The sequence below is a fragment of the Hylobates moloch genome, unplaced genomic scaffold, assembly GCF_009828535.3.
Source record: "Hylobates moloch isolate HMO894 unplaced genomic scaffold, HMol_V3 SCAFFOLD_4, whole genome shotgun sequence".
Lineage (NCBI taxonomy): Eukaryota > Metazoa > Chordata > Mammalia > Primates > Hylobatidae > Hylobates > Hylobates moloch.
The window spans coordinates 169,931,331-169,947,682 of record NW_026652279.1 but is presented as its reverse complement, the minus strand read 5'-3'; the positions used below and the strand labels follow the sequence as shown (position 1 = coordinate 169,947,682).

At 36.0% G+C, this 16,352-nt stretch overlaps 1 protein-coding gene across 1 annotated transcript in view; it reads right to left on the bottom strand.

The window, feature by feature from the left end:
* MYO16 (myosin XVI) overlaps positions 1–16,352 on the bottom strand; it is a 607,071-nt gene that overhangs the window by 156,155 nt on the left and 434,564 nt on the right. The window contains exons 27-30 of the mRNA XM_058438173.1: positions 9,091–9,166; positions 3,574–3,749; positions 924–1,004; positions 446–651 (exon numbers count right to left, since the gene is read on the bottom strand). Of these exons, the coding sequence (XP_058294156.1) occupies positions 446–651; positions 924–1,004; positions 3,574–3,749; positions 9,091–9,166 (539 nt within the window). The remainder of the gene's footprint in view (positions 1–445; positions 652–923; positions 1,005–3,573; positions 3,750–9,090; positions 9,167–16,352) is intronic.

Below are 16,352 nucleotides of genomic sequence, written 5' to 3'. Positions count from 1 at the left end.
AAACTTTATCTACAAAAACAGGTGGTAGGCTGGATTTGGCTGACCCATGAGTGTAGTTTGCCAACCACTGATCTAAATAATATTTTGTTCATATATAAAAGGGGAAATAATCACTTACATACATTCTCCTTTTAAATAATAAATAGAAATATCGTATGCAATCATTTTATAAAAATTTAATCCAAGGAAAGCCACACTTTGAAAGGAACATGAGAATGGTTTCCAAGATACTGTCCTCAGTACAGTTTAATTATCTTTTTATGTGAGCTTTGTCAGTGTGTTTCATTGTTTCCCAGAATATTTTGTTTATTGGAGATAGAAAAACGTAAACAACAAAAGCAATGCCAAAAAAGACAACAGAAGACCCCTGCTACAGCAGTGTCAGTGTCAGTATACGGCACTGAACAGCAGCTAGAACGACGATTTTAAGAGCAGAAGAATTTACCTTGACAGGAAATCCGAGAAGGAAAGGCGAACAGGGTATCCATATCGGAAGATCTTCACCATCTCCAGGACCCCAATATATTGTAGCTGAGCAGACACGTAAAAATTATCAAAAGTATCTGGCAGCTTTGAGTTATTGGGCCTGATGCAATGAATGAAGTGTGGAGTGCACTTCTGAAGTTTTCCAATAATATCCGTTAGTGATTTCTAAGGAGAGAAGTAAAACCCAACTGATTCTCCAAGGGAGACACTAGCTAAAAATATAAAGCAGTTTTTAAACAAAAAGTCTTTACATCTTTAAATCTCATTATGCATTTACTCTGTGTGTGTGTGTGTGTGTGTGTGTGTGTGTATGTGTATGTTTACTTTTTTTCTGAAGATATTTAAGTTGTCAAAAATGGGAAAAAAAAGTCTACATAAACCCTCTTTGGTTGCTATAAACATACATTAAGTTTTTGAAATCTGAAAACGTCACTAACCCTGAGTTGTGATGCTATGGTGACTGGATCTCCTCGTTCCAATCTTTGAAGAAATGTAGAAGTTTCTTTCTTTTTTAATAACTGTAATAAAAAGAAAGAAAAGAAGGACAGGAGGAAGGAAAGGAAAGGAAAGGAAGAAGGAGGAAAGGGAGGGAGGAAGGGGAAGGGAAGGGAGGGAAGGGAAGAGAGAAAGGAAAAAAGAGAAAGAAGGAAGGAAGAAGAAAAGAGGGAGGAAGAAAGGAAGGAAAGAAGAAAGAATGGAGAAAAAGAAAAAGTGAGCAAATTTATTTTACTAAATTTCAGTTCAGAAGAGCAAAATATTAAGTCTCACATACATGTACACTCACTTACAGGCAAATGTGGATTTAAAACATAGTTTATACAAATCAGTGCCAAGTGATTTTTGTAATGGTGTATAAGTTGAGGAAATGGGCAACTATTTGTAAAATAACAACTGTTACTGCCAACCTTTCAAGTACAGGGCTGTTGTGTAAATCAGATCTATCACCATCCTGCATTCATTTTAGTGGGAAAATAAACATAGATCCTCATTTGCTTGGTGGTACAATAAACTCACCATCATATCCTGGTTATGCTACTAAGTGTTCATATTTATCATGAAATGTAGTTCACTCTGGGGCAAAATGATGCTATTTTATGTTACAAAGATTTTATGTTTCAGTTGTCATTGGTTTGTTCCCTTAAATTTAACTACGCTCAGGAATTGAATGAATGAATGGTCTGATGCTTTCTTACAATGTTTTTCTTCCCTTTCCTCCTCTTCCTCATTTTATAACTACTAAAAAAAGGTTACTAAATTACCTATCGGTAAAAAATGGTAATAGACTCTATTTTTTTTTCAAATAAGTAAATATGTACAGCCCTGAAAAGAAAAAAAAAATCATACGTAGCAAAGATTACATGATGATGGAGACATAAAATCAGTGAAAATGAAGCCAAAACGAAATAAAGGGCAGAAATAAAGGGCAGAAGGTAATTAATTAAATTCCACCCAGGGTTAAAAGGAACCTCAGCCACTAACCTACTATTACATTTCACAAAATTATATATTAGACTAATGGACTTATTGATCTAAAATCGTTTTTCTTAAAAAAGGTCTTGATACAAGAAGGAAATCTGAGATAACATTCTTGTGGATTTAGTGCTTTTGCTGTTATGACAATAGCTCATTTTCTTCTGTTAAGATGTACTGTCAATCTAAAGTGATTCATTGGAACTGACAAGTGAACGTAAAATGAAGTGATTGGGCGAAGATCAACCCATTTTCTACAAACACAATACAAGGTGTCATGCTCAGTTAAAGAGTAGGGAAAATCCTATTTTCCTGGCCACAGGGGTGGCTGTGCATGGATGAAGGCAGTTTGAAGGGAAGTGAGAAATAGAACATTGAAGGAATAATCATAATAAATAGCTGTCTGTCTCTTGAAATGGAACACTCCAGTTCCCTTTCTGGGTGGAGGAACTACTGTGAATTACCTCCCTTCTGCAGTCCTTTAGGGAAAAGAGTAATGGCACCTAGGCTTTGTAATGTTTAATAATTGAGGTCAGCAGTGTGTGATGGTTTTTGTTGTTGATTTTTAGGATGATTGAGAAAAGAAGGGCCAGAAGGTTCAGGAAGACCTCCAGGCATACAGATCTTTCTTATAAGGATAAGCTTGTGTTTTTTTTTTAATGTAAAAAATGCCATTTTCTATGTGGCAGAGACTAATTCTCATGATCATTTAGTTCTAAACAACTACATCAAAGGATCTTTTATTCTAGAATCCACTGGCTGGAGACACACACTCACACACTCACTCACACTCATATTACACATTTTGGCGACTCTTCTAAAATAGAATTGAATTTAATTATGCTTTTATTTTAATTGGTAAGCTAAAATGTATTCCAGAAGCTGCAACAATTGCATTTCTAAAATTGATTGTCCTGAACACCTTCCCAAATATATTCCTCATCTTTTATAGTTTTGGTAGACATAAGCAAAACACTCTGGAATACCATCTGGCACTGGATTCTGAAGAAACCTAAAACATTCCATACATGTTTCCTATCAGTTTGAAACAACACTGAGTTTTAGTTCTCTTTTGGCACATAGAATCTTGAGGTTGTATATACAACCAAACCTTTGTGAGACAAATATACATTACAAATTAGTATAATACAATAAAATTAAAAATCTACAAATATGCAGTAAAAACATCCTAGCACCTGAACAATACCCTACGTCTATAAGAGGAACAACAATTTATCATTTAGAGACCTCAGTTATCTGAAGTGATTAATATCAACAGAATAAGATAGCTACGTTTACTCCCTCTAAGCCTACAGTATCTGAAGTTACCTTCTATTCATCAAAAAGGCAGTCAGAGATGAAACAGAACTGGGATGATGCACAGACAACCAATAAAATGCCTCGGACTATACTTACTATTAAAATTGTCACTGTGCTGCACCTTCCTCTACTCTTCCTTCATTCTGATGGTTATACGTCAGGCATTCTTTTCCTTAATACTTTCTATTAGAATATCTATTTCCTTGATATTTAAAATTGTGCTTTTTTTTTAAAAAAAGAAGCAAATATACTTATCAAAATTAAAAATAACCCAACAATAATCACAAAAACTCCTACCTTACTAAGTTCTAGATAATTCTTGTTTTCTCCAATAATTGAAGAAGCTGTCATTTTCTTACTGAGCAGGGCAGACTTACGTCCTCGGAATTTAAAGGAAGGATAGGAAGACACGAGGGATCCTGTTTGCGACAATTTCGACTGGAACAAGTGATTGATCACGACATTTTCACTAGCTAGGAAATAAATAAATGAACATCATAAGTGGCACTAAAATTATTACTTAAGCATTGAACTTATTCTTCATACAAGAGCTTTAGCCACTGATACATTCTGGGTGCAAGATGTCATTCGTTCAGCAGATTGAGGAGTCTACCTTTTCCTGTATCTTTATTTTATTTCCTCCACTATTTAATATCATTGACAAATTCTGATATTCACTACCCTTGACCAGGAGTCTTGATCCCAACTGGGCCTTGCTCTCTGACTGACTAACACTTCTATCCTAGTTTTCAGAACCAAATCTTACCTGCTCAGACCTAAGGGGCTTTTGTGCACTTGTCAAATCATGAAGACTTATGGTCTCTATTAGAAACGCCCCATTCCAGGAAAATAACTACTCCAGAAAATGTTTCCCCAGGACCTAACTCACTTGTCTCAGAGCTGTCTGTAAGTACCTGTGAGAGGACCTGCCTTACTTGGTGCACCAGTTGCTAGGTGAAAGAAGGGAAAAGAAGTGTCCTTTTATTTAAAAAACAAAACAAAACAAAACAAATAACAAAAAACACAGTTAAGCTGAAAAGGTAAAAGCAAAATGATATATTTTTATGTTTAAGTCATAAAAATCAAATAATTCTGAGTCCATATTCCTTTCTTGACACCTCAGGGAGAAATCAGAGCTCAGATGAGTAGATTTTGGACTACAAATTTAAAAATCACAGGGAAAACAATGTATGTGGTGGTTAAGGGTCAAAAGGAATGTTTCTTGTGTCACTTATATCTGAATGGAGGCAGTTTTTAAGCCTAACTGTCCTTTCCTATAAAATAATGATGACAGTACCTACTTTGAGAATCACTGCAAAATTAAAATGTGAAATAATGAACATAAATCACTAGGATCACGCTTAGCCAATCAGACAGTTGGCAATGTTTGGTGGCAAAGTGTTTAGTTTCTGCCTTTTCCACACTCAAATTATTTTGCCTGCCCAGGTGCAAAATGCGGGTGACATAATTATCTGTAATGCTTTCCATTAAAAACAAATCCCTACATTAGGTAATAAACGAACAGGGAAGCAGGAAGAACTGTCAGGAAAAGGAGATAGAATTATGCAATGCAAAAGGGGCCCTGTGATGTTGGGATGAAATTAGAGATAGCAAGAGAAATCCATGATTCTTAATACAGAGTTACAGATCTATATACCTATATGTTATCTATACTTAAATCTTAAATGTTCAAATTCCAAAAGGTCCTAAAAGCAATCATACACCAGTAGCAATGAGCTCACCCAGCCTCCAGATCTTGGAGTTTCTGAATACCATTCTTTTCTAAGATAAATCAAGGCTTCCTGAACAAATGTCTGATTTTAGATTTGAGGCAAAGTGAATGATTCTGGAACATTTTTGGAAGGCCAGAATGTAAGGCAGTGTTAAAAAAAAAAAAAAGTCAAGAGACTATGTCAAAAAGAAATAGGAGCTAGCTTGAAGAGGTTCTTACTGGTCAAGTCTTAAAAAATTTTAGCATCAGTATAACAATAGTAATGAATCATTATTCATTGAATAACATAAGAATCCATGAGCGTACACTCATAAATAAATAATTAATAAAGAAGTGGGAATTATTATAGTAGAATGCCACTGTTTATGGAAAGATGGGGTAAGAAAATCAAAATTTTGCGATCATGAGAAATAATTGATTTAGGCAAGAATCATGAATGTATGTAAAACTAATGGGTAAAAGTCTGATGAGGAACAGAATATTTACATAGTCTCGAAGTACTTTCTTACAAATTACTCATTAATAACAAAGGGAAAACAGCAAGCTTTATGTTAGAAGAAGCTGAAGAGCACCACCTTATCACAGTGCTCATGGTGAACTTGTTTCAAAGCGTGACTGCCTCCGAATGTGATGTGCCGAGGATATCCCACTACCTGCTGGGACTCCTGGCCCAAAATTCATAACCTGCTTCTAATATAAAGAAATAGCAAACAAACTCAAACAGAGCGATTTCTACGAATTAACTGGCATTAAAAAAATGTCATGAAAGAGAGAGAAAAGCTGAAGAACTGTCTCAGATTTAAAGGAAAAATGATAACTAAATGCAATCAATGATCCTGAATTAGGAGAAAATGATCATAAAAGACCAATATTAGTGGGACAATTGGTAAAACTTTATATGAATTCTGGATTAGATATGAGTAGTACATCACTGTTGAATATTCTGATAACTTACTGAAGTTATGTAAGATAATGGCCTGTCTCAGGGTGGGCACCAAAGTATTTAGACAAGAAGAGAAAAGCAACTTACTTTCAAATGATTCAGAAAGTAAACACACACACACACACACACACACACACACACACACACACACACACACACGGGACAAAGGAAGGAAAGAGGAGAACAAAAGATGGAAGGAAATAGAAAGAAAGATACCGAGACGGTAAAAGGCAATGAAAAAAATGAATCTGGGAAGAGGATACCTGGGAGTACTTTATAATAATTTTGTCACTTTAAGTTTAAACCCACTTCAAAATAAAAAGTTAAATGATAAATACATAATAGTATAGCCAATTTAAAAAAATAAACAATTATTATTTATATTTATAGCAGGTCTATGTCTAAGTGAACCCACAGATAAGCAATGCAACATTTTATTCTTATAATTGAGAAAATGCCTCTAATAAAACTGAAAACATTACTGAGAAGGTAGGTAGTGCAAAAAAATTAAAAAGAAAAATAAAAAAGATTTAAAAAGCTGAAAACATGAGACATAAATATGGTCCAAAATATGTAACTGACCCAGTTTTATATTTTCCCTGAATCATGTGGTCAGGCTGCATGAAGATATAGCAAGACCCATGTCATTCTACAGACACAGGGAGATGCCATCATGCTTTGGGACCCTAACGGGAGAGCCCTGACCACAGCTGAGCACATGGCAGGAGACAGCAAGTTCCTCCAGGACTTAAAGGAGAGCTCTACTATCCATTTGCCTCATAAAACCCAGCAAAGGAACTCCTGGTGAAGAGGCATATTTCTCTTATTGGGATTACAAGGAGTCACTGACCACAAATCATTTTCTTCATGTCACTCTATGTAAATACTGAGAGCGGAAGTGTCCCTCACTGGGATCTACAATCATTGTACAGGGTCTTTCTAACTGTAAAGTGGGATAACCTAACTTATAAGCAAGTGTACAGAGACACACAGCAAAAAAAAAAAACAAAAAAACAAAAAAAAACTCAATAATTATTAACATAATTGACGGTAAATCCTAAATTTTCCTAAATCGTAAAATTTTCTATTCCTGTGAGCAGAATTAAAAGTCTGCAGTTTGGCTTTTTTTCTTTTTTTTTTTTTTTTTTTTTTCTCCTTTTGAGTGAAGTAGACTTTACTTCTAATCTTAGGCACAAATGAGTGTATTTGCTGCGTGTCTCTATAAGCTGTGTCCAAGCTCCCTGACTGTACCTGGTTAGCGGTCTCAGAGACAGGGCTCTGCTTGGGTACATTCTACAACAGACCTCACCATCTTCCTCAACTGGGAGCTTTTTGATGCTATGAAAATTGAATTAGATACTATAAGCAAAGTACATGCAAATAAAAATTATTATTTATGAATTACACTTGCTTTTAATAAATATGTACAAGCATCAAAGTATTTCACAGATTCATAAAACGTGATGGCAACCACAAATATTTCGCTTTTATGATAGAGTGAGTGAGCAGTCATGGTTCCTGAGCCAAACATGGCCCACTGTCTGTTTTTGTAAATAAAATTTTATCAGAACACAGCCACATCCATTTGTACTGTCTACAGCTGTTTTTCACATTATAACAGCAGAGGTGAGTAACTGCAACAAGGATCTTATGGTGCACAAGGTCTAAAATATTTATTCTCTAGCCCTTTACAAAAAAAAAATCTGACACCTCCTGTATAAATACAAAAGGGTACATTGTAAATTCTGTCCTTTTGCTCAGAAGCACCTACCTCCTAAAGAATTTAAAAAAAGACTGAATTGTTTTTTTCCTGGAACTTTTTTTTTGTACAAATTTAGATAAAAGAATGATTTTAAAATATAGGGACTCTATTAAGATAAGCAGACTAGCCATCATATTTTCATTCTAAATATATATATATATATATATATATACACACACATATACATACACACACACACATATCCTATTACCATGAAATACAAAAGCAAAAAAAGCATTGTGTAAACTTTTAAATACATGCTATATATTAGATCTTCATAAAAGATAGAGAAGTGCATTATAAATAAAAGTGCAAATAATAGCACACTAAAAGGAAGATTTTCCAATGATAATAAATAAGACCAATTCTTTTCCATCTTCATAATGTTATTCCTTTTTTTGTTAGTTTTAGCAAAGAGAACTCACAATAAACGTAAGTTCTGAGAAGCAAGCAGAATAATCTTCAGTGAAAAACAGTGTATTACAGCTGTGCCGCTGTAATTTGAGGCAAATATGTTTCTCAAACCAGAAGTGATATAGATTTCTTATTTTCAATGCTAGAGCATTCAACTATTTCATGAAAAGCTGTCCTGTACTTCTTTTAAAGATGAATGACTATTTCATTTATAGCAACTTAAAGCATGCAAGACGCAATGTTTTAATTTGCTAAAAAGATTATTAGAAAAATGTGAATCACTGCAGAACTGCTGTTAAGAAAATAATTACTAGAGAGAGATTATGTATATATGTATGAATATACATTTAATTATCACATATATACATTTTGTATACAGTCTTGTATATAGTGTAGTAATATATTTTATGCATATAAAGTATTAATGCTCGCTAAGTAGAAGGGTCCTATAAATTTAAACTTACGTGTGTATGTATATGTATATATAAATATATATATATGTACTCCTTCTATTTCTACTCCTCCTACATACTGAGCATTAATATTTTATAACTGAAAGTACATAAGAATAAAACACCACCCTTAGCTGTGCTCCAGAGTCATCTTAAGTAATGAAATTCTCCCTCTTGTGGCTTAAATAACGTTGGAAGCCATACTCATCTTCATTAGTCTTCACAGAAAAGCTTTTCTGTATTCAACGCACTAAAGTAGTAAAGGTATTTTACATTTCTATCTGCTAAAAGCTTAGTTAAATTATGGTTTCCATCGGACTCCAAATTACATTGTAGCCAACATATAGTACAGCAAGACCCATTTCTTATTATTCTGGGCATTAGAATGCAAAAGGCATTTCGATTATGCTTTAGCTGGTAGCATATTTTATAGGAAAATATTCAGAGATAAAGAAATAACGGATGCATGGCATTTTAACCAGTGTAGGGCAGGAAAATAAAGTCAACTTACTTTTCATTACAAATAGAAGATTCTGTGAAAGGGAATCTTTATTTTTTTCAATTGCCCCGACAACATCATACATTACCTAGAATAAAAGAAAGCAGCATAATTACTAATGATTAAACATGACTGTGAAAATAAATTCCTTTAAAGGACAACTTGACCCAGCTGAAGTTTTAAAATATTCATAAAAGAAGTGACTTCAGGTCTTACAGTTCACGTTACATGCAAGTTCAAAGCTATAATCTGCCTGTTCTCATTCTGTACATTAAACAAGGGAACCCTCTTCTGTTCTATTTTGTGAAGGTCTCCTTTGATCGCCAAGTTTAAGAGCAAATAGTGACGGTTCACATTCACGTAGTCTCCTTTATTCTTAAGGACTCTAACTTGCTCAGAAAACTCACTAAACCAAGTAAACATACTTGTGAAACTTTGGGAATGAAGTGTGATTTCAGTTTGAAAAATTTAATAGTCTCCTAATTTAAAAAGTTTTGCTTGAACACTTAAAGAATTAGTACTCTTAAGTCTTTACAATTAAGGACACATAGGAAACAATTAACTCTGGATTTCTAAAGGGCAATTTTCTTCACCATAGGTGACTTATGAATCAATTAGAAGGATGTTATAATTTTATCAGCATACTAGTAGAGGCTGAGAAACTTGATCTTTGAAGACTGAAATGGTTTGTTGTCTCTCTTAGTGTCAAGTAAGTGTGAAATCTCAGTGGTCATGGGAAGCTGATCAGCCATACACTCTTTAAAAGGCTTACTTTGAAAATATACCTTGGGGCATAGACCATGGTCAGTGTGTCATACATAGTCTATTCTCTGCCCTATGTGGACCCGGAGTGGATAAGGGGAGACACAAAACCAATGAGACCTCTTTACTCCTGAGCAAGAGTGAGCAAAAACCAAGAAAGGGAGTGAGCACCAGCCATGAGGGAGGGCGGGCATCCGCCACGAGGGAGGGCGGGGATCCGCCACGAGGGAGGGCGGGGATCCGCCACGAGGGAGGGCGGGCATCCGCCATGAGGGAGAATTTGCATCTTGCCTGAGGGAGAGTGTGCCTCTCCCATGCTGGAGTATAAGAGTTACGCCTGTGGACATTTGAGTGTCACCCATGAGGTAGTATGGATGGCTAATCTGAGTTCTTTGAGAATTTTGTCTAGAGAGCCCAGAGAGGACTGGATTCTTTGCACTGAATGGATATTAGACAGAGACAGCAGAAGAAACTATGAAGAAAGGGCTGTGCAGTCTGTGGAAGGACCTGGAAAATGTGGGTGATCCCTGATGCAACTTCCTTTCTATCGGCTTTTATATTTGCATCTGCCACAATGGATGCCTGATTATCTCCACCTTTCCCATAAAGGCTGAGTTTTTATTCTTTGCTGTTACAAGGTCCTAAATAAAACAGAAGTAATAAGGCATCCCACACATTCCCAGGTTTTCCAATAAATTTGGGTCAGAAGACCAGTTGAGCTGGGGGACAATGCCAAAATCTTAAACTACTTTCAGGTACAACTAAACCATTACCTAATTATCCAGTTTGCACTTGTGCCACCACATGGCTTAGTGATACTGAAATGTGAGCTACATATGATGTGACACACCATACATTGTTTAATGTGAACAATTTATACAATCTAGAGCAATGGTTCTCAATCATACCCTCCAGGGGACACTTGGTCGTTTCTGGAGACATTTTTCCCGTCACAACTGGGGGTGATAGTTGGGCAGAGATGTTGCTACACATCCTTGTGTGCACAGAGAAGCTCCCACAGCATGGAGTTATCTGGCCATAAATGTTCACAGTGCTGAGGTCAAGAAACCTCCATCTAGAGGCTTGGCTTCCCTATGCCCTCCTGAGTTAGGAACAGCAGTGCCCAGCAAAACCTTGGAGGAAGTCAACACATCTTCAGAAGCTACCTGGAGCTATGTGGAATTCGGCAAGTCATTCAATGTTCCAGTGCTGCAGTTTCTTACTTGGTAAAATGAGAGTAAAAATGCATTACCACACTGTTAATACTGTGATGTAACATACATGAAAGTTCTTAGGGCCAGGCGCGGTGGCTCACGCTTGTAATCCCAGCACTTTGGGAGGCCGAGGTGGACAGATCACCAGGTCAGGAATTTGAGACCAGCCTGACCAATACAGTGAAACCCCATCTCTACTAAAAATACAAAAGTTAGCTGGGTGTGGTGACGGACGCCTGTAATCCCAGGTACTTGGGAGGCTGATGCAGGAGAATTGCTTGAACCTGGGAGGCAGAAGCTGCAGTGAGCCGAGATCGTGCCATTGCTTTGTAGACCAAAAACAAGTTATTTGAAGTATAAGGGGTTACAAACAGTGTGGCTAATCTCTACAAAGTCCTACTGTGTTGTGCTCTTACCCAACCATGCTCATGACTTTAGTAGTTATTCCAATTCACTTCTAGAAAATTAATGGAAGTTGAGATAATTTCTTCTGGCATACTATATAACAGGTATGATCATCAAATTCTGTGAGTATCAGTGATTCGTTTTTCACTTTATTCTTAGCTTCCTCAAATGTCATTTCAGTTACATCAAAAAGGACTATGCATTTACTAAAGATCTTGTCCAAATGCCTCCAATCATATCCTTCTCCATGACTTTGAGTATTTCTGGTGCAAATATTTGGAAGTACCCTACCTCCAGGATATTCAAATCATGACTCTCATCTCTAATAGCCTATTAATGTTATTCTCTTCCACTTTCTAAACATGCTTTTCATTCCCACTGGCATCTCCCCTCCTTCAATTCATGCATAGTTTCTAAAGCAACGGCCTATTTTGACTTCTTTCAGGTCTCAAGAAAACCTGAAACTTACGGCTTAGCATTTAAGTAGCAAAAGCCACTGATAAGCTGCCACCATTTTTTTTTTTTCCATCATAGTCAGTCATTCCTAACTGTAGTGAATGACATGGTCAATCGTTGGATCTGACTGTAATTCGGTATCATTTGCATCTGCCACAAATTCATTCTGACATCTCAGATGGACCCTGTCTGGCTGCTAAGTAGTTCCCCGATTCACCTCTTGATAATGCCACATTACAATCCTCACAGTAACTGTTAGAAATCTTTTTGCCTCTTTTCAAGCTTCCAGCCCCAGCCCAGATTGGCTCATTCTCAGAAGATGGCCATATTTCTTACTTAAAAATTCAATACTCTCTCACTTGAAATCTCTGAATCATTCATTCGTCCTTCTCTCCTTCCTCATGTTCACTGCTGCACGTTATGTAGATTAGAAACCACGGTGCCATCTGGGATCCCCTCCCCCAGGACGGCTCCCTGTCATCTGCCAATGGCTGCAGCTTTCCCCTCATTTTCCCTTCAATCCCTGCTTTATTTACTACCTTCACACTAGTAAAAACCATCACTTATTATTTTGACAGACAAATAGTCAAAAAGGCTAAGTACTGGCCTTTTTACATCCTCACTTTAATGCAACACTGCTATTTGATGCACATATTAAACTGAGAATGTCATTTCTCCTGTTCAGAACCTCTGACCCGGTCATATAGAGTCCTCCTCTATATAGTCACAATCTACAATTCTAGCTTAGTCTCTGCACGGAAATCCGATGATTTCAAATGAAACACACACACACGCACACACATGCACACACACGCACAACTGGACCATCAGAGGTTCATTAAATACATGTCTTGCCTATCTTTGTTCATGCTATGGGCTTGTTTTTTGATGGTGCTTCCAAACTTCCCTGGTAAAACTGCTACCAAGTGTCTTGAGGGCAATGACTAGGCATTTCTCAGTTCTGTCTCTGCAGCAGCCAGCACAATGCCTTGTCTATTGGATGCAGTCAATAATCATTTGGTGAAATGGATAGCAAGTTTTGGTTATACTGTAACTAAATATAGCATAACATCGTGCTGTCATTTTTATTCAAGATAATGCTAACTAATCTTTCATCAGCACAAGATAATGTTCTTTGGAAAGTTCTCAAACATGGCACCTGGTTTACGTGGATATCTAGAGAAGATGCTGAAGGTCTTCCATTCAAACTAAAGTAAAAAAAACTCCCATTTGGAGACTTCAATTCACTGTTACCTGGGAAAATGCATTTAACATCCACATACAACGACAAACATTTGCTGATGGCAGTTTGATTTTTGTAGGAAGCATAGTGTTTAGTAACTCTTTTTTTATTGCTAAAAGGACATTTGTATGAAGTTAATGAATTGTGAAGCAGGTGAGCTTAATCATTTTTGTGATATTAGACAAGCTCTTTAAATTCTTTGAGTCTTTCTTAACGTGTTAAATAATATTACCTAAGGGCCCTCCAACTTTAAAAGCCTTTGACCCTATCCATAAGATATAGATGACCAGTACTGACAGGATTTGAGTTGACAGATGAACACAAATATTAGAGACTATGCAAATAGCTTATGCATTTTTTCATAATAATGCAAATAATTGATAATATATTACATAAAGTTGGCATTCGTGGATTGTTAACAGATGGTTGCAAACAGTGTTTTGTTGTTGTTGTTGTTGTGGCTGTCTTTTCCTGGTGCTAAATTTGGAATCAAGTATTCCCTCCGGGACATCTTGCAAATTTTTGTGAAGAGAAATGACATGGAGACCATCTGAACTGTGAGGATTCACAATCGCACATTGTGTGATTGAGCATTGGATCAACCAATGTTTCTAGGTTAGTGGACAGAGCCAAGTCATTTAAATACACAACATAAACATGCACACACAAGTATGCACAAATACTTTTCTTTTCCATTTAAAGATAAAATACTACCCGATTCCAAATTAGGTCTTTTAACTGTGATACTTTCCTTGATCAGTGAAGTTTCATATTGGCCTTGTCAAAGGCAATTTAAGGGCCCAGCCCAGTGGCTCATGCCTATAATCTCAACACTTTTGGAGGCTGAGGCAGGTGGATCACTTGAGGTCAAGAGTTCGAGATCAGCCTGGTCAACATGGCAAAACCCTGTCTCAACTAAAAATAAAAAAACTAGCCAGGTGTGGTGGTATACGCCTGCAATCCCAGCTACTCGGGAGGCTGAGGCAGGAGAATTGCTTGAATCCAGGAGGTGGAGATTGCAGTGAGCTGAGATCCCGCCACCACTGCACTCCAGCCTGGGCAACAGAGTGACACTCTAGTCTCGGAAAAAAAAAGGCAATTTGAAAATCGAAATAAATGATGTCCATTTATGCCCTTTATTATGTCTACATGTATCCTGTTTCTATTACCTTTAAATATTTTTAAAGTTTTAATTTTGAAATAAGTTTAGATTTGCATACAGTTGTAAGTAATGTGGGGTGGGGGGAGGGGGAGGGATAGCATTAGGAGATATACCTAATGCTAAATGACGAGTTTGGTGCAGCACACCAACATGGCACATGTATACATATGTAACAAACCTGCACATTGTGCACATGTACCCTAAAACTTAAGGTATAATACTAATAAAGTTTAAAAAAAAAAGAAATGATACAGATAAATCTTGTGTACTCTTTACTTAATTTCTTTCAATAGTAACATCCTGCAAAACTATCACAACCAGGATATTGACATTAGTGCAGTGAAAATATAGAATATTTACATCACCACACGGATCCTGCATGTTGCCAATTTATAAACAATTTCACTTCCCCCAAATCAGTTGAGTCCCTTTGTGTGGTTCTATTTCTGCATCCTTATTCCGTTCCATTGACCTGTGTGTAACATGCTTTAAGGACGTTAGATGGAGAAGGCTAATTCCTCCCACTTCATTCTTCTTTATAAACATTGTTTTAGCTATTCTATCTTCTTTACCTTTCAATGTAAATTTTAGAATGGTATCATCTATACCTTTATATCTACAAAAATTTTACTGTGATTTTGATAGGAATACAGTAGCCTATATGTCAATCTGGGGAGAACTGACTACTACTATGCTGATTACTATTAAATTGACACTATATTGTCTTCAAATATATAAACATGAAATGTCTTTCTTTTTATCTAGATATTTAATTTATTTTATCAGCATTTTGTGGTTTTTGCCACACAAGTTCCCTACATATTTTGTTAGACTTACACCTAAGTAATGCATTTTTATGAGCAATTGTAAATGTAATTGTATTGTTCACTTCAATGCCCATTGCTAGTATACAGAAATACAACTGATTTTTTTGAATGTTTATCTTGTGTCTTGTGACCTTGCTAAACTCACTTATTAGTTCTTTGAGTCTTTCTTTTTTTATGGTAGACTTCTTGGGATTTTACACAAAGGCAATTATGTCACATATAAATAGGCACGGGTTTATTTCCTCCTTTCCAATCTGTTTGCCTTTTATGTCCTTTCTTGCTTTATTACACTTGCTAGAACTTCCAGCAGCCTATGTTAAGAGTGGTGAGAGCAGACATCCTTGTCTTGTTTCTGATCATAGAAGTAAAATATCCAGATTTCACCCTTAAATATAATATTGGCTGTAGGAGTTTTGTAGAAACTTTATCAAGTTCAGGTTATCTTTTCCATTCCTATTTGTCTGGGAGTTGATTTTTATCATGACTGGATGTTAAATTTTATCAAATGCTTTTTCTTCATCCTCTGATATAATCATGTAGTTTTTCTTCTTTGACCTGCTGATGTGATGGATTACCTTGATAGATTTTTAGATATTCAATCAGCTGTGCACCCCCAGAAAAAGAAAACAAAAACCAAAACCATTTTTTATATTGCTAAATTCTATCTGCTAATATTTTAAACATTTTTTCACCTATATTCATGAGGGATGTTTTTTGTTTTTAATTTTGTCTCTCTCTCTCTCTCTCTCTGTGTGTGTGTTTGTGTCTGTGTGGATGTGTGTGTGTGTGTGTGTGCGCTACTGTCTGTGTAGTTTTTGGTGTTAGGATAATAGTTGCTTTATCAAATGAATTAGAGAGTATTCTTTTCTATTTTCTAGAAAAGATTGTGTAAAGTTGGCTTTAATTTTCCTTAAAACATTTGGTAGAATTCTCCAGTGAAACAATCTGGAATAGGAAGCTTTTTTGAGAGACTTTAAATTACAAATTCATTTCTTAAAAGTTATGGGGCTATTCACATTGTCTATTTCATATTGGATGAATTGAAGTAGCTTGTGTCTTTTGAGGAATTGATCCATTCATTGAAGTCATAGAATTTATGTGTGAGAGCTGTTTGTAATATTCCCTTTGTATCTTTTTGATGTCTACAGGGCCTATAATGATTTTCCTTGTTTTATTACTGATATTGGTTATTTATGTATTTTCTC